Raw genomic sequence first — 26200 nt, forward strand, 5'->3', positions numbered from 1 at the left:
GGGGTTAATGGTTCCCCTGGGACCATGGCTCAGAGGTACCATCTGCATCTTTTGTAGCCCATAAGCTAGAGAAACAGGGGTGCGCTGTGACATTCAGGAGATGGAGACAACTCTGCAGCAGCCCCTGTCTGTCCTCAGGGCTTTGCCACTTCACAGACCACTTCCCCCTCTTGCCTCCTCCCTGTTGCCCCAACACTCACACAACCCAGGAGACCAGTCCTTGCTGCTGCAGCTTCTGTGTCTCCCCAATGTTGTTCCACCGGAAGAGGAGAGGCCTCTTTTCACTTCCCTATTCCCCCAGATCCAGGAAAAGGAGATTTTAACTACTTCTGACTCAATGCTTTGCTATTCTCAAGGAAAGCAAATTTTAGAAAACTAAGCCAAGTTAAAATTTAAAAACTTTTATTTCTTCAAATAGATAATGTATGTACATGGTACAAAATTTTGAGGTACAAAAAGGTATACAGTGAAAGGTTAATTCCCACCCCAATTCCCAGGGGCTACCAGGGTTGCCAAGTGGCTGGGCATTTCCCAGAGACACCTGGGCACAGCAAGCAGGTGTGTTTGATACACACACAGAGATACACACACACACACACACACACACACACACACACAGAGACATAGACCCACTACATGCTTTTCTCCTTCCCTTCCTCTTTTAAAGACAAATATAGCAAGAGCCTCTTCCCCTCACCCCCCAACCATGCATGCTGGTTGTCATTCCCTGGCAGTATATACAGGACAGCTCCTTTCTTTTCAATTTCTTTTAATATTCCACTGGATGAATGCGTCATACTTTGTTTAACCGTTTTCCTATGTTGGTGGTCATTTCCAGCTTGTCGCTATTACAAGGCTGCAATGCAAATCCTTGAACAGGGGGATATTCTTAGAAGCAGCATTGCTAGCTCCAAAGATTTGTGCATTTGCACTTTTGATAGATACTGTGCAGCTGCCCTCTGTGGAGGTTGTACAGGTCAGAGACTTCATCAACGCTATCCAAGGTCGCCTCCCCTTCCTTCACTCCACGTGGCTGAGTCATTTCAACCAGTCAAGTTACCTTCACATTCATGACAGATTTTGAAGCAAAGCATAGTCATGAGCTAATCTCTGATATTCGTGTGTTCCTTTCCTCTTTCTTTCCCCTCCCCCGGGGAACATCTGTAAGAGGCAATTCCTTTGACAGATTCCAATCTCTGAGGTCAGGGCCTCACAGACTCCAAGAAAACCCTCTAAAGCTGCTACTCAGCATAAATAAGATGGCTAAGTCTGCCGATGCAGGATGCAAAATTGTAGTTTGGGGAAGCATTATATCCGACCAGAATTCCTAGGTCATCCATTTAGGGGACTGCTAGGTGCTTGCTTTTGGGGCTCTCACACTCCAGAGTTACTCAGATCTCCCAGTGGACCGAGAGAATCAAATAGTGACTTCTGCCACCAAAGTGGGCAGCAGAAAAAGGGGAGGAGGTGGACAGGGCTGCAGGTTTTGTACAAGTATCAGGTGGATGGGGAAAGCCCCTGCCCATAATCTTAGGAGTAAGTGTCAAGACAGAGGGAACAGCAGAGGCCCTGGCCACACGCAGGTGTGAGCTTGTTATGTTGGAGGAACTGATGTGAGGCTGGGGTGAAGAACCCCGAGGATCCCTCACATTGTCAAAGACACTGCAGACCAGCTACTCAAGGTTTCCTGTTTTCACACATTTTTTGTGTGAAGAAGAGAGCCTGTTATACTTTCTCTGCAGCATTTTCAGCCCACTAGCACATACAAGAGTATGCTCTGGACTGGGGCGAAAGGACCAAGCTGGGGGCTGGGCATCACCGACACAGCCCACCTGGATGGTGCCCAGCCACATGGACAGGCAGTGGGCACCTCATCCTAGGGGCTGGTTACTGGATTGTTTTGCTCTTTCTTAAACTCTTTCAAGTCAACTACTGACATCTCAGGCTCAGCCTAAGTTAACTGTTCAAACACTGCTAGAAAGTACTTCCCTCTGACACCCAAAGACAATAGTCACCTGTCGTGAGGGCACAAGGCCATGCCGAGGCGGCTGACATTAACAAGACACACAGGTCACTGCTTACTTGCGGCACACCCTTTCCCGCAGGTCAGCTCTGGTTGTGACAGGGCGCCTCATGGTACAGCCCGAGGCCACAGAGATGGCACTTTGTGGGGTAGGAAGAGGGCTTCTGAGGCCTTCCCCACCCTCTCCTCCTGTTTCAGGAGGGCCTACGGGCTCCAGCACCCTCAGGGAGCAGCTTGGGAAAGGCCTCCTATTAATACCAGCCATCTGCCTTGCGGCTGGTCAGGTTCAGTGGATACGGGCAGGGCCTGGCTGCCCACAGAATACGAGCTGTGGACCTGAACCAATTAAAACCATATACTTCAGAGTCTCAAAAAGTGCTTAGGCCTGGCCAGCTTGGAAGATGCCCTGTTAAAAGGGGAAGACCCCTCTTGTGTTACTGTGACAGCTGTTCTCTAACGCTTGGACGTCCCTCGAGTGCTGGTCACAGACCCTAGTCATAGACCCTAGTCATACACGGGAGACTGTCAAGCATAGGAAGTAGGCCCCAAGCTTCTCCCCAGATACTTTGTGATCATCTAGCATTGTGCTGCTCACAGTGGCTGATTTTGGCTCACACCAAAGCAGCCCCATGTATTCTGTGGGAGGCGTGGAAGCGGGGATCCCTGCCCCAGAGGCTGGTAGGGCAGCCCAGGGCTAGGTAGTCAGTCTCAGGTAGTCTGCTGTTTGCAACCTCACGGCTCTGCTTGAGCAGAGGACACTGTGTGCTTCCTGGGAAACTGTCCCTTCTGCCTGAAGCACACAGTTCATAAAAGTTAAGGATGTTCCTCTCTTTTTAACTCCAGAAAAGCCTGTGGGCTCAGCGGAATACCACAACCATGTTCTGGCACACAGCAGGATGCAGTCCTGGGAGGTACCCTTGGGTGACTTCTGATCAGAGCCCCAGGGCAACTCCTAGCCTCTAAGGCCTGACCACCAAGCACCTACACATGAGGCACTGCCCACTGTGGGCACCTGTGGCAAACATGGAATACCAAGACTGGCCCCTGAGGGCTCATTCAAAGCTTGTTCAAGGAATGAAAACTATTAATCTGTATTAGGCCTTGAGGATTAAAAAGAGGGAAAAGAGACCTATTGGTATCTCCCTACACCAAAATCCAACTCAAGGAAAATCTTTAGCCCCCAATAAATGCCCCTGCTTTTAGTAAAAATTATTGTCTGCTTTGGATTAGTCATGTCATACCTGACCTGCTATCAGTGACCCTGGATTGTCCCCTACTCCTCTCCCTCCCTGGACAGATAAAGGAATCATCTCTTTATTGCTCAGAGAGCTGTCAGTCAGCAGGTGGGTCTGAGAGCTTCTCAACATGGCAGTGGAGATGTTTCCCTGAATCTGAAATAATTTACAAACAGTGAAACTGCTGTGACTTCCCCTGCCCTCAAAGCGCCACCTGTTCTTTGGCAACTACTTGGCTCAATGTTATGGAGCCTTTTCAAAATAAAAAATGACCATGGCCGAGGGGCGAGCCTTAGTGATGTCATGGTCCAGGGAAAGTGCAGCTTCAAATGCTGTCCCCGCCCAGCGCACCAACAGGCCTCACGGCCCTGGCACAGACGCCAACGGCTGTTGCTAATCCAGCACAGGACTGCTTTTTCTAAGTCCATGACATACATTAAGGACCTGAAAATGCAGACGGTTTTGTTATTGCACTGAGTGCCCTGTTTACCTGACTCGCTTAAGCTTTTATGTTTTATGGTCCAAATGCGCTGACTGGTATGTATGCAGGTTTATGTAAAACGAAGTGCAAACCTGGTGCTGGGGTTGCCAGATAGGTCGGAGTTGCCAGGTTCCTGAGGGCCAGGGCAGGAGGGGCTCCATGTTTGGTGTGGACTGCTTATTTCCAGGTCACAAAATGATGCCCTCTGCCTTTCCTTCAAGCCCTCGAGTCTACTCCTCACCCATCTTTCTGGACTGGGCTCTAAGGCCTCCTGCAGAGTCTGGCCCATGCACTTCTCTCCCAACAAGCATGCCTTGTACTTTCCCTGCTCCCTCTTGAGTTTTCAATCATAGTTGTGGCTGTGGCTACTGAAAATGGTCCTCTTACCTACCTCTACTTATTAAAATGTGCTTCTCCCTTCAGACTCCTCCACGAGGCCTCCCACAATCTCCACACACCTCACTGCTCTTCCTCCTCTGATGTGCAGTGGCAGCTGCCCGAGGCCTGTCTCTGGGAATTATGATCTATCTACTGTCTGGACTGCAGTGGAGTATGTGCCTGCCCCAGGTTTAGAGTGGACAGCAGGGCACACGCAACACAAGCAGGCTCAGCCCCAGGCTGGCTGTGACTCGAGGGAAAGGGGCCTATGAAGGTGTCATTGTTATTTAAGCATCTTCAAAATAAGCCCTTGTTTTCCATTCTCAATGAAACAAACGTGAGTAGTGTGTAAGGATGAAGATAACAACACTGAGCTGTCATTCTATTTGCTACATCATTAAGCCTGCTGACTGGCACTTTAGGGAGCCAGGAACAAAAGGTACCATGGGCAAGTGAAGGGCCCAAGTCACCAGCACTCACGTGGCTGGCGTTTCTGTTAAGAAAAATCCCAGGTGGCCATGTTCTGGGGCCCACTGGACGACATCTGCTCCCTGGGCCATGCGCTGGGTGTAGGGGCTGAGTTACATATTTCTTTCTCCGTTAGCGCTTACTTCTCAATTAATACTTGTTGATAAATGAATTCCTCTTTATTCATAGAGTCCGTACAAATACAGGTACCTTCATATAGGCAATGTTACTAGAGAAATAAAAGTTGAATCGACACAAAGAGCAAGTCCCACCATAATTCTCCACAGGATGATGGGTGTTATCCAGGCTGCATGTTCACACTGTCTGATTCCAACAACCAACACAGAGATGAAATGGAAGCAAACAGGAGCAAGAAAACATCCAGGGTGTTGGAATCACCACATCTGCCTCGCTCTATTCAGGGTCACAACCGTTTCATGATCTTGTAGTTGACAGATGGCATTTTTTAAAAAAAAACATGAGTGACGCACGATGATGGGAGGGGAATGTTCAGGAGGCCTTGGCTTTCACCTTGGACAGCAGCACCTCGTTCTTGCGGCCCTCCTGGAGGGGAAGCAGAGAGTGGTGACTACATTAGCACCCACGTGAGACCCAGGTGGTCTCACTGTCTGTTCCCTGGTCCTTCTGACCACCTAACCCCACCTCCTAGCAGGCCCCACCACAGTGAAATGTCTTTGTGCTGTGCTGACCTCCAATACCAAAATAGCTAAAATGATGCTTGATTTCTGGACTGTTCAGACTGAGAGGATTGGGTACTATCATCCCAAAGATGTCATGATGTCTCAAACATCTTAAGGGGACAGAAGCAGAAAGCAGAGACAGAGTGTAGGAGTTTAGATAAAAGGCATCCCTAAGTTTACACAGCAGGCAGAAGACACCGAAACGGTTTTTTTTTAAGGTGTTACCAGTGTTGGTTTTTTAAAATGTATTTTTTTAATTTATTTTTTTCTTCATTGTTGTCCCCATAGTTCTCCTGCCACCATGTCACTCGTGAGCCATCACCATATCCCGTGTTCATCCCGCCCCTGTTTTGCTCCCCCTCCTTTGCTGCATGCCTCCGTTCTATGGTCAGCTTGCTAGTTTTGACGTTTTCTTGATCTTCTGTTTGGCTTCTCTATCTTCCACATATAAGTGAGACCATCTGAGACACAGCAGTGGAAGTTGAGAATATCCTTAGCTTTCAGAAAGAAACTCAGAACTGGGATGAGAGGCAGTCCTCAAAGATACATCTATCTCCACTTCCCCCTTAAAAATGAAGTGTATAAAATCTGTCACTCAGTGCTGAGGGAGATGATGAGGGAGGTCACAGGTCCCACCCTCTGCCTGGGGAATCTGACCTCAGGCAGCTTGAAGTCACCTCTGCATTATTTTGCATTCCTTCTTCAGACATCTTCAAAGACTTTGCTGTGCCTCCTCTGCCCCTTCGTCCCCACAGCCTGGAGAGCTGAGTATACATACTCATACCTGCTAGCACAAATCTCCACCCCTTCCCTGGGCCATGTTACAAGGAACCCTGCTTTAAACTGGGAGGTGACTGTGGTAGTATGAAAGACCTGGAAGGTAGAGCTGAGGGCGCAGGCCTTCAGCATCCCTGCTTCCCTGGAGGTCTACTTACTGTGCAAGAAAAAATCTTTCACCTTTGAGCCCTCGATACCCAACATCCCAGAGTCACACTTTTCATCTCTCTGGGCCTGGCTAGGTGCGCCTCACTCTCTGAGGCCCCTTGTTTTCTGTGGTTCATGGCTGCAATGGTCCTGATTTTACTAGACAGGTGCAATTTACACTTATCTTCCGCTAAGAGATGGGGACCAGCAAGGCTCTTGAGTCGGGAAGACTGAATTCTGTCAGAAGCAAGGTACTCTGACACTTTTTAAGCACATGTTTTTGGAGGACAGAAGCAATTTTCTCTTGGGGGTGGGAAGAGAATGAAGGGCAAGTTGAGTAACATTTGTCCTATTAGGAAAGTTAAGAAAAATTTCCTTTTTACAATTATTGAGAAATGCTTGCTGGGAGGAACCTTCAGTCTCCACTTATTCCCCCAAAGTGGGGAAGGGCAGAGGCAGAACAAACACAGGCAGAGAGTGATACTATAATACTGCTATGCTACTTTCCCTACTTCTGTGTGTTTTTGAATGTTCACACAGAAAGATGAAATAATAAATAGGTTTCAATTGTTTCACCTCTTCCCTTTTAATGAGGCAAAAAAACCTGAGAAGCATCAAAACACTCCTGCAGCAGAGAGCCCCCACCAGAGCAAAGTCTCACACCTACTGAGTTGATGCTTGAATTTTTCAAGACATTCTAAGCTGTCACCTGGTGTGTGCAAGTGCTCATTAAATTTCATGTGATCTACTAGAAGCTTTTGGGAGACTACAGAATGATACTCTGTTCAAAGCAAATACAAGGAGTCCTTTAGGACTTAGATGGCAATTATGAAGCTGGGGCCCCACAGCCCTGTTTCACTTATAGGGAGTTCAGCTCACTCGAGGTGATGTACCCAAAGTGAGCTTCATAAAAATGTATGGTTTGCATCCATCAGTACTTGGCTAGAATTTAAATCTGGGTGATCCTGTAAGAGACAGTGGTTTAGAGACGCTGTTAATTAATGTACTAGTGTGATTCAGAGTCTATGGTTGTTTCCTGGCTGACTTGTTATTAGCAAACTTTTTGGGGAAGGAAGCCAGTGCAACTTGAGAGATAACCTAATGTCCCAGTTCAAAGAAATCTTGATATCAGAGGAGGCTGGAAGCCAAAATGAGGGCATGACTTGGTTCTACATGGAGACCATAGACATTGGCGGTGCTCAATTAATGTAAGCCAAACCCAGCAAAGGGAACTATTAGGGTGACCAAAGGCCGTGTTCTGGATAAAGATACTGTGCTCTGCATGAAGAATAATCATTGCCCAGCACAACTGCTAGGGACCAGGCTGTGATGAGAATATAGAACTCAGGAGGAGACCAAGCAGGTGGGGAGACAGGTAAAGGGGGAAGAACAGAGAGGGTTATAGGTGGACACTCTACCCTGGGATGAACGTTCTCATTTTTCAAACTGTTTTTCTACTATAAATAAGATCTCACCTGCAACTGCAGTATACGAAACAGCAGAATTACTTTGGCTGAAAACTAGGGTAGAGACTGGGAGCAGCAAGCAAGCCCACCATTACACCAACTCCCCAATACCTGTGGTAACCTCAAGTAACTTGAGCTTATGGAAGAAAGGCTGAGCTTCTGGGATGCTGATAATGGTTGCTAATTTAAATTTCTGAATAAGTGAATTTTTTTTTTTTTTGAAAAAAGGACTACTCATCATCCACATTATCTTAATAGAGGCTATTTTAAGATACAACAAGCCATGCAAGTTCTTAAGAAGGTGATTCCCTTAAGTGAAACGAACTTGGCATGTCTTACATGGCCCCTCAGTGTTACTGTGACTTGCTTGGGCAAGCAACAGGGTTCTAGCTGGCTCTGAAGGACCCACCCTTGGTCTTAGTTGTGACAGCAACTGTGCCTTACGGTTGGGAACACAGAAATCTTGACACTTAGCACATCTAAAGGAACTGTTTCCTCTGGAGATCATTCCAGGCCTTCCACCCCCAGAGCCTGTAGTGCAAGAATGAGCATTTCAATTTTGTTTTTATTTGCTATGATTGTGACAGCTTATATTTATCCTTCCAACTTATTTGCTTTGTGTTTTTGCTATCAACAGGGCAGTGCCGCTGTGTCCAAGCAAGTTCGGAAATGTAATCCCTTTCCTCTGGGTCTTTTCTCTCTGTGAGTTATTTACACTAAATGGAGGAATAAAGTCTGATTGGGAACAGTGGGTCTTTACTTGTCCCGGCCAGCTCACTCACTGACCCTCTGAAATTTCAGCCCCAAACCCTGACAGCCACCAGGGGCTCCTGGAAGCAGGGCAGCTGCTCCCCGGGTGCTCATGCCCAACCTGCGCTCCTGCCTGGCTGCCACAGTCTGTTCATGTTCTCCCCATGGCCAAGTTCTCTCCTTCTCTGACTAAGTTAGTCCCTGCAAGGCAAAAATCTGAAGTTTCTTATTTGTTATTAATTACTAGGGTTTCTGTTTGGTTTTGTTTTCCAGCTTGTTGTTGTCTTCCCCACCAAATGCAAGTTGCGAAACACAGGAACCAATTTGTGTTAGCACCTCATATATCCCTGGCAACATGGTAGAAACAGGAAGAACACTTATTGAAAGGATGACAGATTTCAAAAAGCCCAAAGGTGGTGAATCCTCAAATTTAAATTACAAAAACAGGGAAGAAGCAATAGTGGAGGGAAAGGAAAAACTTAAGAAGGCATGAAGGAAAAGAGAAGAAAAGTCTTAAAAAATATTCAAGCTGCCCGCAGCCTCTGAGGAGCCAGTTCGATCCCCGTCTGCTCCCCGGCCCCGGAGGAGGGTCCCACATGGCGCGCAGACCTCTCCTGCTGCCCGCTGCTCCCCTCAGCAGTGTACTTCGGTCCTTCTGCCTGCTCTGCTGCCCGCTCTGGCGCTGGTGAATTCTCTCACCCTCCCGCGCTTCTGACTGTACCCAGTGCTTGTATAAATAAATAAATCTTTAAAAAAAATTTTTTTTAATAAATAAAAAAAAAAAAGAATGAAATTATTAGTATGGTAAGAATATATGTTTTATTCTATAGACTGAACACTGGGACATAACCTAGCTTTAGTTCCCCTATACTTTCAGCAATCTCTACACTCACTTAGAGAGAAGGAATTCCTGAAATTATAAAGCTGCTGAGATCCAGGGAAGTGGAAGAATAAAGTCTTCCTTCTGGAAAATCTGTTGAGAGCAAACACTTTTCTGTTTCTTTTCTTTTTTTAAAGATTTATTTATTTATTTATACAAGCACTGGGTACAGTCAGAAGCGCGGGAGGGTGAGAGAATTCACCAGAGCCAGAGCGGGGAGCAGAGCAGGCAGAAGGACCGAAGTACACTGCTGAGGGGAGCAGCGGGCGGCAGGAGAGGTCTGCGCGCCATGCGGGACCCTCCTCTGGTGGCCGGGGAGCAGCCGGGGATCGAACCGGCGCTGCAGAGGCTGCGGGCAGCTTCGCAACCCAGCGCTCAACCGCTGTGCCACCGGGGAGGCCCAAGAGAGCAAACACTTTTCTTTCTGGAACAATGGAAAATAACCCTGCCCAAATGCAGGGAGGAAAAAGAACGGGACAAATACAATTCAGTTGAGCGTTGGGTGTTACAGGTGCCAGATACGAACTGAAGCTTTCATCCCTAATCTGCACTCACTAACGAGGTTTGCAGGGATGAGGCCAGCTGCTCTGTGCACGGCTGCTCAGTGGTAAAAGAAAGATTCAAACTCATGCCCGCCACACACAAAGCTCCTTCTCTTCCCACATAGCTAAGATTGGGGGAAGACAATTTCTAGGTCTGCATCCATAACAAATGCTATCTCCTATAGGAGGCTCCTGATGTGGCTGCTGGTGCCATGTTTTTTTGTGAGTTTAACGTGCTTACTAAGTGTTAGGGAACTGGAAAATAAAAGAAGCGATGCCTCTTAGAACATTCAACTAGGGCCTCAAAATGGACCAGAGAACGATGCAGTCTTGAACCATCCACGCGCCATACCTTGCTGTCAGATCACACTGCCAACTTGCTCTTTCCCATTACAGAGCAGCGGGAAACCAAAGAATGCGTTGGTGTTAAGAGGATCGCCTCGAGGTGAACTTAAATCTCACCTGAACCCTCCAAGCCCAGGCCACCCACCCTTCCTCTTACCTCCTTGAACTCTTTCACAGTCTTAAAGTACAGCCTCTGTTTTTCTAACAATTCCAAGTACTGGTCATTCAACTGGTCTCTTCTCATTTTGTTCTCTTGCTTCTTCTTTTCCATCTGTTGAAACATTTAGAAAGGCATGTCTGACCCAGAACTGCCGGCCATATCCAAAGTGCAACTATTAGTAATGTTTTCATGGATTCTTCCTAATATTTTCATTCTAAACATCATTTTTGACATTGGTTTATTTTCTTGCATGATACTGCTCTGAGGCTCTATAATTTATTCAGTAATTCTATTATCAGACCTTAACTGAGCTATTTATTTTTTTGTGACTACAAGCAATTTCATAACACAAGGGTTGGTGGTTCTCAACCACAGGCTATTTTGCCTGCCAGGTACACTTGACAATGTCTGGAGAGTTTAGCTTGGCATAGCTGTGAGGAGGGACAGCTTCTGGTGTCTTCTGTAGAGCCCAGTGATGCTGCTAAATATCCTATAATGCACAGGACCGCCCTGTTCAAGAAATTATCTGCTCCAAAATGTTATCTGTGTTGAGATTAAGAAACTCTAATAAATAACTGAGATCATACTATAAAATTGTGTATCCGTTTTCATTTAACAAAACTATTTCCATGTTACTATCAACTTTCTACAATTAAAATTTAAAAAATACAACAATTTTCCTGATGATCATTGATTACCCATTTTTTTTTTTTTCTCTTGGTGGGCAAGTCAGATTGTCTCCAGGATTGTGATATCATAATTAAAGGCTAGACTTTGATTAAAGAGACTTTTTCTATGGTACCTAGAGCTTATTCATTTACCAAGTCTTAAGTGAATACCCTAAATTCTAAAAGCAGTGGTGATAAGGCCAGGTCACTGCTCCCAGCATGCACATTCTGGAGAGACCGGCACTCACCAAATACCCCACACAAAGAACGACACTTAAAATCCCCAGCAGTGATTGGGACTGTGAAGACAATGGACAAGGTGAAGCGACAGAGAGGAAGGTGGGGATATGACCCCTGCAGACTGGATGGTCAGGGAGGGCTCTCTGAAGAGGTGGCATTTGGGCAGAGTGGGTGGTGGTATGCAATTTATTTGCAGAGGGTCAGTTACAGCATGGCCCAGTGAGGGCAGAGTCAAGGTGCTGAGCAGGTGCCTAGTTCGAGGCAGGTGCTCAGGAGCATGTAGAATGAAGTCATAAGTACTACCTTACTGTGGCCTCACAGGTCTCTGCTGCCTAAATATTGTTTTTGAGTTACACTTTGGAAAGGAATTCACAGTAAACCCAAGTTAAATTTGAAGTGGATATGCGTTACTCAGTAGTAGTCTCCCTTCACACCACACCTTGGGTATCTGCAATCTAGGGGTCTTAGATGTCCCTAAGACCTTTTCCAATCTTGTTCAGAGGAAAGGCCACCCCAGACTGGGATGTGTCTGGTTCAATATTAACCTTGTGCCCAGCTTTTGAGTCCACTGGTGATCCTGCGTTCTCTTTGCACAGGTCTGCACAGGGCCAGCTGCCCAGAGTCTGTGCTGAGGGCTTGAGTTTACTGATACTGTCTTGTGCTTAGGTCTTCCCAAAATGGGCAGGCTCCTCTGCAGAACCGGGTTAATGGCCCCCAACACTCAGTTCTACAGGGACCAGGAACACATTCCCAGAACAGCCAGGAGAGGCCTGCTCTTCCAGGGCCTATACACAGCAAGTCATGTTACAGGAAAGAACCCATCTGACCTTCATTCTGCTTTGTTTAATTCCTTCTACAATCTGTTCCATCTGACGTAAAAACTGGTCCCGGGCAGCAGGGGAGGCCATGGCTCTGAAAGAAAAACCAGGAGAGGTAAGACCAGCACACAGCACTGTAAGAAGAGTGAGGCACCTGAACCCAGAGGATGCCCCAAGAAGCAAACAGGTCTTTGCAAGGCAGCTGACCCTTGGGGGCCCCTGGGACCCCAGGCAGGTTAAGAATTCTGAACTGCAAGAAAGGCATGAAAATTGGCTTAGTCTTACAATTGACTAATTGTATATTAATCTCTTTTGAATATTAATCTTTTTTCCCATTTTCCTACAATTTTTTAAGTAATATATTTATTTTTTCTAAAAGTAAGATAAAATGTTACTACTATGAAAAAATATTTTCTGCTTTGAATGATAGATAGCACATACTGATTTAAAAATGAATTCCATTTAGTTTTTAAAAATCTGAGAATTTGGAGAAACTGGAAGACACTCTCACATTTTCCTAAAAACCAGGGCTAGGCAGCCCGGTCCTGTTTCTAGAAGCAGTAGCTAAATGAGTGGACTCCCTGACATCCTAACACATTCCCCTCCACTACCAGCCCTGCAGGGGGAGTGACAGCAGAGGACCAGAGCTCACGGGTGTGAAGGCTGAGAATTCTTCCAGAGGATGAGCTGATGGAGAACAGAATTCACCACAAAACATTCAAGCTGCAGATTCTCAATTATCAGGGGATAAAGATGAAAGCACCATTTTTTAAGAAATGTCACAAGGTCATAAGTCACTAATTGAATCTGAATCTTATCAGGGAGCTGTGGGGGTTTTGTTTGTTTTCAATTAGAAATGAAGCTTAAAATTTATATCCTGCCACTTTACTGAACTGATTGATGAGTTGAATTAGCTTTTCTGTGGAGTTTTTGGGGTTCTCTATGTATAATATCATATCATCTGCAAATAGTGATAGTTTGACTTCTTCTTTTCCTATTTGGATTCCTTGGATGTCTTTCTCTTGTCTTATTGCCCTGGCTAGGACTTCCAGTATTATATTGAAAAGCAGTGGTGAGAGTGGACATCCTTGTCTTGTTCCAGATCTTAATGGAATTGCTTTCAGCTTTTCACCATTGAGAATGATACTGGCTGTTGGCTTGTCATAGATGGCCTTTATGATGTTGAGGTATGTTCCTTGTATCCCAAGAATTTCAAGGGCTTTTATCATGAATGGGTGTTGCACTTTGTCGAAAGCTTTCTCAGCATCTATTGATATTATCATATGGTTTTTATATTTCTTTTTGTTGATGTGTTGGATAACGTTGATTGATTTTCGGATGTTAAACCATCCTTGTGCCCCTGGAATGAATCCTACTTGGTCGTGGTGAATTATCTTATGGATACATTGTTGGATTCTGATAAAGCCTGTAATCCAGTAAAATCTTAATCATTGGTCACCTGCCAGGGGACAGTTGACATTTTTGCTGGAAAGGAAGCTGGCCATAAACACAAGGAGCAAGGCTGGTACTGCCTGGACAGTGGGTAGGCCGGTGAGCAAGCCAAAGGCCTGGAAGGACTGGGGTACAGAGGGTCTTGCCACCCAAGTTTTGGAGAAAAAAAAATTCATATCTGAATAAAGCAGTTTGGAGGATGCACATTAATGTAAGAACAAAATGTCCTGCAAGGTTTTATCTTTTATTTATTTATTTATTTTTTTAGAGGCATGTTTTATTTATTTATTTATTTGTTTGTTTTGTTTATACATGCACTGGGTACAGTCAGAAGCCTGGGAGGGTGAGGGAATTCACCAGAGCCAGAGCAGGGAGCAGAGCAGGCAGAAGGACCGAAATACACTGCTGAGGGGAGCAGCGGGCGGCAGGAGAGGTCTGCGCGCCATGTGGGACCCTCCGGTGGCAGGGGAGCAGCCGGGGATCGAACCGGTGCCACAGAGGCCATGGGCAGCCTCGCAACCCAGCACTCAAACGCTGCGCCACCGGGGAAGCCCTCCTGCAAGGTTTTAAAGAATCTTTTTTAAAAATTCTTTTTAAAAGAATTTTATAGATTTCACTTTGAAAATCTGTATGTGCTCAAAACAAAGGGCATTAATCTAATCTCAGCAAGAAAAAAATATACAAAGAGATCACAGTAGTTTGGCAGAGCCACAGTACGTGAAAGTTAACTTTCTAGATGCTCTAAAATTCACTCCAATAATCATTGTTTTTTTTTGCAAGAGTGCAAGGCTCGTGTAAAATAAGGTATGGCTGTACTTGCAGTGGGGGTAAAAGTGCTTGACATGCTCAGCACTCAGTTATTCTTGCTCGACCCCATACTACAGTATGAAGGCTGGACAAAGGGGCAAGGTGCATGGAGGGACTGACAGCCAGCCAGGAGGACTGACAGTACTTACTGTGAGAAGTTCTCATGGATTGAGTTCAGCAGGCTAATCTGGGGAAGAAAGAAGAAACAAAACTCTAAGACGGAAGGTCCCTTTGCTATCTAAACCACTCAAAACCTGTCTTCTGAAAGGAGCACATCTTGTCTGTGCAGATGAAAGTTAACATAAAAAAAAAGCAACATGTTCTTAGTCCCATAGATTTTCCCAGAGTATCTACTGCTTACCCATGACACTAGGAATGGGGGAAAAGGGCTCCTTGAGGGATCCAAACCCTGCCGGAAGATTCTAGGCTATTGGGGCAAGCTGCTACCTCAGCCATCTCCACCATGCCAAACACTGCACTTTTTTTCAGGGCTATCAGCTTAGCAGAAGGTGAGTAGGGTAGGGAGCAAGAATATCATGTTCTCTCTGTTCCCTTCCGCAAATCTTTCTGCCAAAGTGGCCAATGGCTGGGCAGCTCCGAGAACCTCCCCAGGAATGCATTATTCCATGCCTCCATTTCCATGGAACCCAGCTTAGCCTGCACTGCAGGACCCCCCATCTGTCTCGGTGATACAGTCTAGGCAGGGATCCAAGTTAGGAATTTAGAAACCTAGGCCCTCTTTCTGGCTGTGTCACTAATTCACCTTGTAAGCACAGGACCTCTATACTTGGACCTCAGATTCAGACTGTAACAGGGAAATGATATTCTTCTCTTTGTGACACTAAACAGATGTTTAAAAGCTGAAATATTATCAGCAAAAATGGACTTGGAATAAAACATACAATTTATTCAAGCGCCAAGTTCTGTGTTAATATGGCTTAGAATTTAAAAGCCTCCACTCCCATACACTACTAGTTTTTAAAAGAATGCAATGACTTTATTTTTTTATTTTTATTTTATATATTTATTACACCATTTTTCATTTTTGCATAATATATGCCTTTTCATCTTGGTTATAATCTCCATACAATTCCCACCACCCTTGTTTTGATCCTACTCCCTTTTCTCCCCCCTTGTAGTATGTCTGGTTTATAGTTCTTGTTGATTTTGATTTTTACTTCATTATAATTTGTCTTTTTCCTGGTCCCTTACTTAGGTTTTCTAAATTCCTGCTATAAGTGAGACCATCTGGTATTTTTCTTTTTCTTTCTGGCTTATTTCACTGAGCATGATCCCTTCCAGCTCCATCCATGTTGCTGCAAATTAGAAAGCAGTGACTTTAAACACTGCTGATGAAGGAAGGTGGATCGGCTGGCAAGTCTTCTACTCTCCAGGTAGGAAGACCCCAAGCCAGGACATGGACTAGAACTATCCCCCCAAGTCTGATTTAAATTCTACCAAATACATTCAACTCACTTATCAAATGCTCTGTAAATGTCCATCACTGCATAAAGCTCAGGATACAGAAAAAAAAAAGGAACTCAATTCTTCTTCTATGACGAAAGAGATTTCTCTGGTTTAACTGACAACAGGCAATAAAGGTGACAATAATTACAGATGCCTCTATTTGGGTTCAGGTAAAAGATACATCTGTAATATTGCTCTTAATTAAAGTGGTAGGTAGTGCAGGTTGCAAGGTGATAAAAACAAATTCTGTCAACCTCAAGGTGAGGGGGTAGGCAGGGACTTGTATGTGCTGAGAACCACCACCTTGCAAGGAACTTCGCTGTCTCCGCTATAATCCCGTGGAGCAGATGTTAAGCTCATTTTACAGATGAGGAAAATTAAGGCCAGACTAAAGCCCAAACCTGTCTGACTCCAAAGTTCAATCTCTCTCCACTATACTGAGCTACTCTTTGAAGACCAGGATTATTTTGTTTTGTTTTTTGTAAACATAATTGCACACCCTCCCTAATCATTTCTCGGCCAACTTGGGGGGAGTCCTGAATCATGAATGGAGCTAACCTGAGTGACAGCCAGAGCAATACATAGGCACGTCAGTGCCCATGTTCACCTTTTTTCACTCCTGCATTGAATTTTACATTTCCTTTAGTTCAGACCCATGTTGGTCACTCATAGTTAAATAGCTACTTCCCCCATATAAACTATTAGAACCACAATCCTTATTTCATTGAGCTGGTGCTTGCCTTCCTTTAGAACTCAAACTCGTTTCACCAACTCCAGGAGCGCCCCCCCGACCCCACCCCAAGCACCTCTTGATCTTCACTAAGTATTTTTTAATGAAAGCATTACTCACATGGCACCAGGAAACAGCTACCCACCCCATACCAAGGGTGCTCCCATTAAGTCTTGTACTTTCTGATTTTTATCTCAGCACTAGGCAAACAACAGGCACGCCTTTCACTTGAAGTGAATGGATTCCAGATGTAAAATTTCAGGGTCAACAGCACTGACTGGTAAGTGTTCATCTGATTCTCTCTCTCCCTTTTTTTTTTAACAAAGGCTCTTACCTCTTTTTCCAAATACACCTTCTTATCATCCAGGGTATTATATAAAGTGAAGAACTGCTTGGTTTCTTTGTGTACTGCTGAAACTGTAAATGCAAGGGCATCAGCACATGAATAAGAAAATATATGAAAAGCACCCTAAGCATGCTCGCCCCTTGAGGTGCCCCAGAAGGACTGGACCTAGACCCACCCATGGGCTGGCACTCACTTGCTGTCTGTGTGGAAGCCCAACAGCGCACATGGTTGTGCAGAGCTGCTGTGGCCAGGACTGACCAGACCAGTCACAGTGTGGGACAGGTGGGTTTCTCAAAGTACTTTAGGTAGGTGTGCAGGGAAAATGGCATCGATGAGGAAGCCACCACGCCACTCGTCCTGTTAGTGTGGCTTCTCCCAACCAACCCCCGCCCCATGGGAGCAGGAACTCCGTCTGTCCACTTTTATAAACCATGTGCTTAGCACAGGCCCATCAATTAGGTCCTCCAAAGTATCTCCTGGACAAATGATGGTCTATTGCAGCACAGAATAAAAGCCTAATATATGTGAATTTTCCTGTGCATGTAAGGGGGGACTTTACTTACCAAGGATCCCAACAGCTTTACCTATAAAATTACTCTGCATTTCTACCTCTCCTTCTTCCCTCTTCCCTCCAGAATGGCTTATGAACAAAAAGCCAATTCTACACTTGTGAGTGCAATATTCACCAGAAAATAAGTACTGGGGTAGAGGGTTCTAACCCAAACAGACCCCTTCTGTGACTCTCTTATTGCTCTGAATTCCCATAATGTATAGTCATCCAGAGAAAAATAAAATCCAAAGACCTTGATTCATAATCAGGCTTTGAGTCTGTGCCCAGTGCTCCAATTTAGCTCTCGCTAAAAGAATCCTGCTGCCGAACAATTATCAGGCACTGGTCAAGACTGGTGGGGTTGGTATCCTACTGGCTCTTGTTCCCTGAGTACAGGTGCTTCTGGAGGATCATGGGTGGGGTAGGAGAGGCAGAGCAGGACACAGGCTTACCCCACTTCTGCTTTCTTTGAACTACGGTCATTAACATTTACATCTGATTCTTTAAACCAAACTTTCAACTTTACTACCCAGTTAATAGCCATGTCTCTCTAGCTGTGCAGTTCAAAGATGGGTTTGGGTTGGGGACATTTGCTGTACATATTTGGAAATAGAAGAATCTGATACAAGTATTTTGTAGCTTAAAAATGTCCCCAATATCAAAATGTCTAATTTGTATGAAAATCATTTAATGAACTACTCAATGTAAAGTATTATTATTATGTTATAAGCATTAGAACAAGGGTGCCCTGTATGAAAGAGAGAATTAACTGGGGAGCTTTTAAAGTCTCATGACCAATTATGTACGATATTTTGGAAGTGGGATTTGGATGATTATAATGGGTAACCAAAGTTGAAAATCACTGCCATAAATAAAAGTTAACTTTTGCTTCACTGCCCAGGAATGTGTCTGTCACCCTTACCCCACTCAGCTCAAGGACTGGATGAGAGAAGCAGATATTTGTTGATAATAAAAAATGATACTGCTGTTTTGGTGCAAGTGCTTGAAAATGCCTGGTATAAAAATAGTCTATCAAAATGACTTTACCCTATATGAAATTTGCTCTGAGAAATACACAGATGAAAAGTATTAAAATGTTACAAGTTAGGTAGGCAGAAGAAACTTAAGGTTTCTGCTGAGAAACTGCCATTGTTGACATCTGTTCCTCAGGATTTAAATCAAATGTGAGACCTGTATAAAACATCAGGATGGTGGGTGATACATAAAAGGAAGCTGGATTGTGGGCTCTGGTAAGGACAGTGCTCCAGCTTGAACTAGGAAGAATGCCTGCGAGGCCAAGATTTCAAGGCAAAATCTGAGTTGATTTTAGGAAAGGAGTTGTGTTTTGCCAAGTGCAGGGCAGTGGCATGCTAGGCCAGCTCACAGGAGAGCACCAACTAATGCAGGGGAAGTTGCAACTGAAGCTGATCCAGATGATACAGGACATTGCACATTTATGATTCTGAAGATAATCCAACAGGTTATGGGAAGCTATTAAATATTTAAGATTTTAAGGTAACAGAGTAGGATGACCAAGTATATGTTTAAAAAGGCCATCTCAGGCAAGAGTGCAGAGAAGGGGTTACACTCTGGGCATGATGCGAAGGTGGCTGCAGCAGTAGTCCAGAAGAAACAAACTTGACTATTGCTCAGAAACAGAACTGGAGTCAGAGACTCCAGCAGAGTCAGAGAAGACTAAGTGGGATCCAGCTCAGCCAGACAGTGATCCTAGTGACCAAGAGGCAAATGGGTTAGGGAGTCTAAATTCAGTGCTTTCTTTCTGTGTCTGAGACATCCAGGGGATGGCAAAGAATGGGATCCTAGAAGAAGGAGGGATGGTCCAGCACTTGTTTATAGAGGATATCTGAGCTGGGTTTTCAGGGATTTTGTCTGGCAGGGAAGGGATCCTAGGCACAACTTAAGAGGAGATGTCAAGGCACAAGAAGTCAAAGTGCATGGTGTGTTTACAGGTAGTGTGTGGATGGTGAGACCAGAGCATGTGCTCAAAGCAGGAAAGGGAGTTCCAGGGAGGCAACTTAGGATACTGGGCATAATGAGAGAGGTTTACTCAGTAGGCCCTGTGGAGCTCCTGAAGAGTTGCCAGCAGAGAGAGGTGTGTGTGGATGAGGGGTTTGGAGAAGGGACTGCAATAGACTACTGAATTGAGCTGTGACATGAGTAAGAACAGATATGGTGGTAGCATTGGGAACAGAACAATGACAGCTTTGAGGTACACTCAGAGCCTGACCCAACAAGCAGAGGGGGAAGCCAGGGGGAAGCCAGTCCTAGATTAACTGGGTCAATACAAAGCTGATAAAGGTAGGGGCCATGGCAGCAAGATGTTTGTAGAGAAGACAAATGAGTGAGGACTGATCGAGGATGTCGAGGTCATGATGTCCCATGTGAGGCTACAAAGTGGATGGGGAGCTCAGTGGTGTCAAATGGCTGAGTGGGATGAGGGCTGGCTTCAAACATTACTCTCAGAGCTCATTTTGCTTACACAATCTCCATGGAAAGGGCACTGAGATCACCATGGTGCTGCTCCCAGGGCTGTGGGTCATCTACCAGCAGGCTCTGTGGCATGAGCACCGAGAGGGCCCAATGATAACGAAGCCCTTTCTGGGTGGCTTTCAGGCATGTGCTATGGTATCCGCCCACCACAATAAAGTGGGACAGAGCCCCTCGCTTCCTGACCCTCCCTGGGCCAGCCTGGAGAGCTTGTTTGTGGTCAAAGCACCTACTCTGGCGGTAGAGTTCAATAAATCTCTTCTGATACTGTATTAGCTCGGCTCTGCTGGGCACTTCATCAATCTTGCGATGCAAAATTGCGATTTCTCGATTTCTTCGAGCCTAAATGCAAAAGGGAAGCGGAGACAACACTACTTGGTAAAAGGCCTCACGGTTCTTTCTCGGGAGTCTAATAGTACCCTCCCACCCCAACTGAGCCTAAACACATGTGCTGGAATACAGGCACAAAATTCTGTTGACTTGAGGTCCGTGTGATTCTGACTTTCACTTTGCAGCAGATGGAGAAGGTGTGGTGGTGAACAAAAGGCATCAAATTAAAGGATCCAGAAGGAAGGTTCTGAATGGGAAGGGCTTTTATGCACAGAGCCCCCAGTCAGCTCACTAGACCCCCAAGAACTCTGCAGTAGACAATCCACCAAAGCCAGGCGGGAACAGGCGAGGAAAGGTCAACAGGAACTGATGACGCCACCCTGCTCCCTCCATACACATTCCAAGTTCCTCAGCATGGCTGAAAAGCCCCCACAGCTGACTCCTAAAATACCTTTGCAGCATCTTTACCCTACCATGAACCGGGGGTATACCTGCCCTACTCACTGCTTCAGGGGAGGCGCAGAGAGATAGCAGCGGCTGAGGTGGGCGGGGGCTCAGCTCACACACTGCTCCCTCCACACACTGGCCTCAGCACTGCCTTCCTTCTTGCTGCCCCACGTTCCCACTCTACCGAGCTGCTGGCCTCATAACAGCAGGTGCGGGTCTCTACTTCATCCCGAAATACAAGCCTCCAGGACGGAAATCTACTACAATTCTTGCAACCAAACCAACACAGGGACTCTGCACCTCTGGCTAGAGGCAAAGATGTCTTTCTCCTTTCAGCCAAGGCTAAGGCTACACTCCCCAAGGGCGCTCAGGTTCTGACTCCTGGTTGTTTGTTCCCTCCCCCCACCCCTAGGATATGATTATTTATTCTTTTAATTTTATCTTTAAACTTTCCATTTCCACTTGCTGCTGCTTCTCAGCATTTAAATATGCTCAAATTTCTTACTGGTAAAAAAGTCATTTTTTAAACTCTGATCAACTTCCATAACCAAACTTTCTTTTCTCTTTAACAAGCTTCCTGACAGCCAGGTACCTTCAGTGCCTCTAACTCTTCCCCCCTCAACCCCCTCCAGGTATTATTTAACCCCTGCAGTGGGGTTCCCCAATATCCCTGAAACTGCTATGGCCAAGGTCATGACAGAGTCTCTCCGGGGTACAAATAACAGACAATTCTCAATTTCGAGATTTTTTTATTTTTAGCAACATTTGCCATTCCCTCTGCTCAGCTTCCATAAAGACAGGTGCTTTTCCCCATGCCTCTAGCTGCTGCCCCGTCGCCCGCTCACTGGTAGAGTCCTCTTTTTTCTCTGCCCGTGCTTCCATTGGGGTAAGTCCCCGAGTCTCTTCTAAGCTTATTTTCATAGCCTTCATTATAACCTGCCTGGTGCTGACACCCAAATCTCAGCCTGATTATTCTGAGCATCAGGCCCAAGACCCAACCACTTCTTGGGCAATTTTACTTGGTCAAGTATCCCACCTTGTAAATGTCCTGAGCAGATCCCATTAACACTTCTATTCATCCTCACACTCCCTTTTAGCCCTGTGGTTTCTCCTTTATGCTTTTTCTCCTTATGCAATTGACACAAGTATCTACCCTACTGCCCAAGCCAAAAATTTAAGCACTTCTCTTGTGTCTTCTTTTTCTCTCATCCAATTGGTCTTAAGTTCATCAGATACATCTCCTCAATCCTTCCTCCGACATTCCATTCCCATTGCTCCTGCTTGGTTCAGGCCCTCAGTGAGCTTGGGTCTTAATTGCAATTTTTCTCCAGACAGCCTGAAACTGCCCTTGGTAAACAATTCGCTATCAGTTTCCTTGTACTCTGCTGTCTATGGATGTGTCTTGATCCTCAAATAGCCAGCCAGCTCCCAGAAGACGAGCCATCCCATATTCCTGGAATCTAATGCAATAAGCTTCCAAGTATGCAGCTGTACCATCCTGATTTTATTTAATTCTCTGCCTTTTTAAAGATAAGTACAGCAAGGGTCCTTGTATCCAGGACAAATATGATTCATGTGAATTTAACCAAGCAGCTCAGCAAAATAAGCCAAAGCCAGAGATAGGAGAAACAGGGTCTCACTACATGGTGTCTGCAGCCCTTTGTTCTTCCCTTCCCAGATAATAGAAAGGACTGAGGCCAAAAGCAACATATGTTAACTCTGGTTTTTCTGAGTTTCCGTGAGCCAGAGGCTGGCAGTGAGAGGGCATTTACAATGGAAGTTAGAACGAACTTAAACATCTACCTCCTGCATGTTTGAGAGTGTTCTACAAACTCCCAAGGTTATCAAATATGACAGCTAAAATGCTGTTTAATTATAGAGGAAAAGTACTAGTTAAAAATGTTAGAACTTGTCTGACTCTTGGCTTACAGCTGCTTGACACTGGACAAGTACCTAACTTACTTGAGTCAATTTCTTCCTGTAGTAAATGAGGCTAATTCAATTACTCTGCCCTGGGATGAGGAACAAGCAAAGCCAGATGATTATGAAAGTGCCATACCAATGAGAGATGTTGCCATCAACCTCTTAAAGCAGTGGGTTCTACTCCGGACAGAAGACGGGCAACAGTAGTTTCAAATGACAACTCTCTCTAGTTCTTAGGTACTGAGACTTTCTAGTTCTGCCATAGGACATTCATACCTAGTTTGATGTACTTATGTTTTTTTTTTAAAGATTTATTTATTAATGCATACGAGAACAAGGGTGTAGGGCAGAGATGCGGGGGTGGAGGTGAGAGGATTCACCAGAGTCAGAGTGGGGAGTAGAACAGGCGAATCCACTGAAATACACTGCTGAGGGGAGCGGCGGGCGAGACAGGAGAGATCTGCTGCGCCACGTGGGCTGCCCCCTGGACGGGGATTGAACTCATGGTGCAGTGACTGGAGATAGCTTGAGAGCGCTGAGACTTAACCCCTGTGCCACCAGGGAAGCCCTGTACTTATGCTGTTTTTACTTACCTGAAGTAAACGGATCTTGTAAAGTTTCTCTTTCTCCATATTATATCGTCTATCTAGGTCTTCCTAAAAATGGAAAAGAACACAATTATCTGGAAACAGGAAACTTTCTTTGATGAAGTCTTTTGAAGTTGAATATTGTTTTTATCATATCTTCCCCATCCTGACGCTCCGAATTTCTATTCTTCAGTGGCTGTGTTTAGGGTTTGGGTCATGAGAGACACCTGATATCCTTGCATGTCACTTTATAATAACTCTTCCTTCTGAAACCCAGGCTGAATCCAGTGTTCTTAACTGAACTGAACTATCCCCCCAAATGTATGTGCCCTTTCCTCTCCCCTCAAAAAAAAGAAACTTCAAATTATGGTCACAACTTAAAGAATGTGTTGTTTTTCCCTCTGTGTTTGGAAATGATGGTGGTTTGCTTTCTATGTGTCTTGTTAGGCTTGCACTGTCTAACAGGATGGCCACTAGCTATATGCAGCTATTCAAATTCACATTAATGAAAATTATAATAAAATTCAGTTTCTTAATTTCAGCAGTTACATTTCCAGTGCTCAGCAGCCATGGTAGCTAATGGCTATTGTATTGGGCAGTGCAGATTTAGAGTATTTGCATCATGCCAAAAAGTTCTTTTGGGCAGTCTTAAATTAAAATGCAAAACTAGCCCCTCTGAACCCAGTGAGGTAAGAGACATGGAGAGGTGGATTGCTGTGTCCCAGAAAGCTATAAAAGGGGTCAGAGGAGCCCTCCCTTAGCACACGTGCACACACACAGGAAAACACAAGTCTCTTCCACAGTGGCTCAACTGAAGGCAAACCCCTTCAGTTTGTCGTAGGGGGTCTCAAACCTCACTCTTCTGGGAGCATATGAGGGCAAGGGAGAAGAGGAACCCTAAAGGAAGCAGAGGTGTAGAGACTTCCCTGCTTTTCTTTTTCTTCTCCTCTTTATTTCCCATCTTTTCCTCAGGATGTCTGTTGAAGTGCTGGGAGCTTAACTCAGAACAGGAGTCAGAAAACAATAGCTCGTCAGCGAACTTCTACAGCTCTTGCATCAAATTTGCATTTCTGCCTATTTTTGTAAAGAAGTTTTATTGGAAATGGCCATGCCCTTTTATTTCTGTATTGACCATGACTACTACAGATTGGCTCCCAAAGTTGAACATATTTACTCTCTGGCTATTTACAGCTTGCTGACCCTGGGATACAGCATAATAGAGAGAGGAGTTCTTGCTTGGCACACTTCCATCCCCTCAGAGTCCCGGGCTGTGGCCACATATGTGGCTAATGCAGGCCTCTCCCCACTCAGCTGAGAGGCAAGACTGGAGATAGCAGGCCTGTGCACGGTGCTTGGAGGAAACCCATCTGAAAGGTGGCGATGGCTGGTGTGATCTTGCCTCCATCTGACGGATAGGTGTGTAAAATGGGACTATGCCCATGAGAGCCCATGGATGAAGTGGGGACAGAGAATATTAAAGTAGGCATGAGAAACTGTCCTAGCAGACCGCAAAGCCAGGTACCACACCCCCAGGGACAATGGCAATCCTGAGAATGGGTGGGTACTTGCATTATGAGTCATCACAGGAGTTACAGCATCAGGCGGCTCTCCACTGGTGAGTGTCTGAAATGATAAAAAGCAACAAACACCTCTTCTGAGTAAGAAAAGGGCTAGAAGCTGAGGGTCTAGTTGTAGGAAGGAGTGAGGATAGTGGATATTCATCAACTGTGTCTGAATAGGGAGCCCAAAGGAAATTTTAAATTGTTTTTAAATGTCTGTTGGCAACACACTAGCAAGCCTAATTGTCTTTTTTTAAAAAAAGATTTATTTATTTATACATACAATAATTGGGGTATAGGCCAGAGTTGAGGGGTTGAGAGGATTCACCAGAGACAGAACAGGCAGACTGACTGGAATACACTGCTGAGGGGAGCAGCAGGCGAGACAGGAGAGGTATGCTGCACTATGTGGGTAGCTCCCTGGCAGGGGATTGAACTAGTGCTGCAGAGGCTGCGGCTAGCTTCATAGGTTGCGTCTTAACCCCTCGTGCGACCAGGGAGGCCCAAGCCTAATTGACTTTGACTGTGAGTAGTAATCCCTCTAACAAGATGTGATTGTTAAGAAATGTGAACCTGAAATCACACATCTGTGATTTGTACAAAGTCAGAGGCTGACTGAGCTGATGATTTTAGACTCTTAAGGCTCAAAGTTTCAGAAACAACTCAAGAGGCAGAGTTTGCAATGGGGTCTCATAGTGTCCTGCACAGCCAGAGCACTGCCTGTCCCCAAGCAGAGGGGCACATGGACTGGTGCTGGGTGACTCAGATGAGCTGATTCCCTCCCTGAGCCTCAAGGACTCCTCTATAAGGGAGAGGATGCAATCGATGGGTCTGAGCTACCTTCAGTTCGTACATCAAGCTCAAGGAGCCTCAGGATATTAGCTTTGAAATGTGAGATGAGAAAACAAAAACACAGGAATCTGAGCAATCTAATTTGGCAAGAGAAACCACCAAATGGTGGTTTGTAATTATTGCTTCATGGAAATCCACACAAACTCCTTGGGAGCTGACGTCCTTTGTTCAGAGAGCCAGCTGGTCAGATGTGTCCCATAACAATGTTCTGCACAGCCAGGGTTTAATATAAGTTAACACTGTGCTCCTTTAGGGATAAGACACAAACCCAGGAAGGAGTGGAGGGTGAGTAAACTGATAAAAATTTCAGAGAAAAGGTTGAATGGGAAACAGCCCAGTTCCTGGAAACACCACTTTCCTAAATGCAGGGAGAGGTCAGAGTTGTAATTGGTAATTCCTGTCTGGGGTGCTGCTATCCACAACTACTGCTGCCATTTTTTTTTTTTTAAGATTTATTTTTATTTATTTATTCATATAAGAACTGGAGGGTGGAGTAGGTCAGAGATGTGTGTGTGTGTGTGTGTGGGGGGGGTGTATGTGAGAGGATTCACCAGAGACAGATT

General features: G+C 45.3%; 1 protein-coding gene across 1 annotated transcript in view; it reads right to left on the reverse strand.

Annotated features, from left to right (window-relative positions):
* Window positions 1-414: 414 nt before the first annotated feature.
* CCDC93 (coiled-coil domain containing 93) overlaps window positions 415-26200 on the reverse strand; it is a 91544-nt gene continuing 65758 nt past the window's right edge. Inside the window, exons 17-24 of the mRNA XM_037523248.2 lie at window positions 24796-24849; window positions 23233-23295; window positions 20173-20281; window positions 16870-16952; window positions 14488-14525; window positions 12089-12173; window positions 10351-10464; window positions 415-5149 (exon numbers count right to left, since the gene is read on the reverse strand). Of these exons, the coding sequence (XP_037379145.1) occupies window positions 5096-5149; window positions 10351-10464; window positions 12089-12173; window positions 14488-14525; window positions 16870-16952; window positions 20173-20281; window positions 23233-23295; window positions 24796-24849 (600 nt within the window). The 3' untranslated portion in view covers window positions 415-5095. The remainder of the gene's footprint in view (window positions 5150-10350; window positions 10465-12088; window positions 12174-14487; window positions 14526-16869; window positions 16953-20172; window positions 20282-23232; window positions 23296-24795; window positions 24850-26200) is intronic.

Source organism: Talpa occidentalis, unplaced genomic scaffold (genome assembly GCF_014898055.3).
Source record: "Talpa occidentalis isolate TD23 unplaced genomic scaffold, MPIMG_talOcc4v2.1 talOcc4.3, whole genome shotgun sequence".
In the NCBI taxonomy this organism is placed as follows: domain Eukaryota; kingdom Metazoa; phylum Chordata; class Mammalia; order Eulipotyphla; family Talpidae; genus Talpa; species Talpa occidentalis.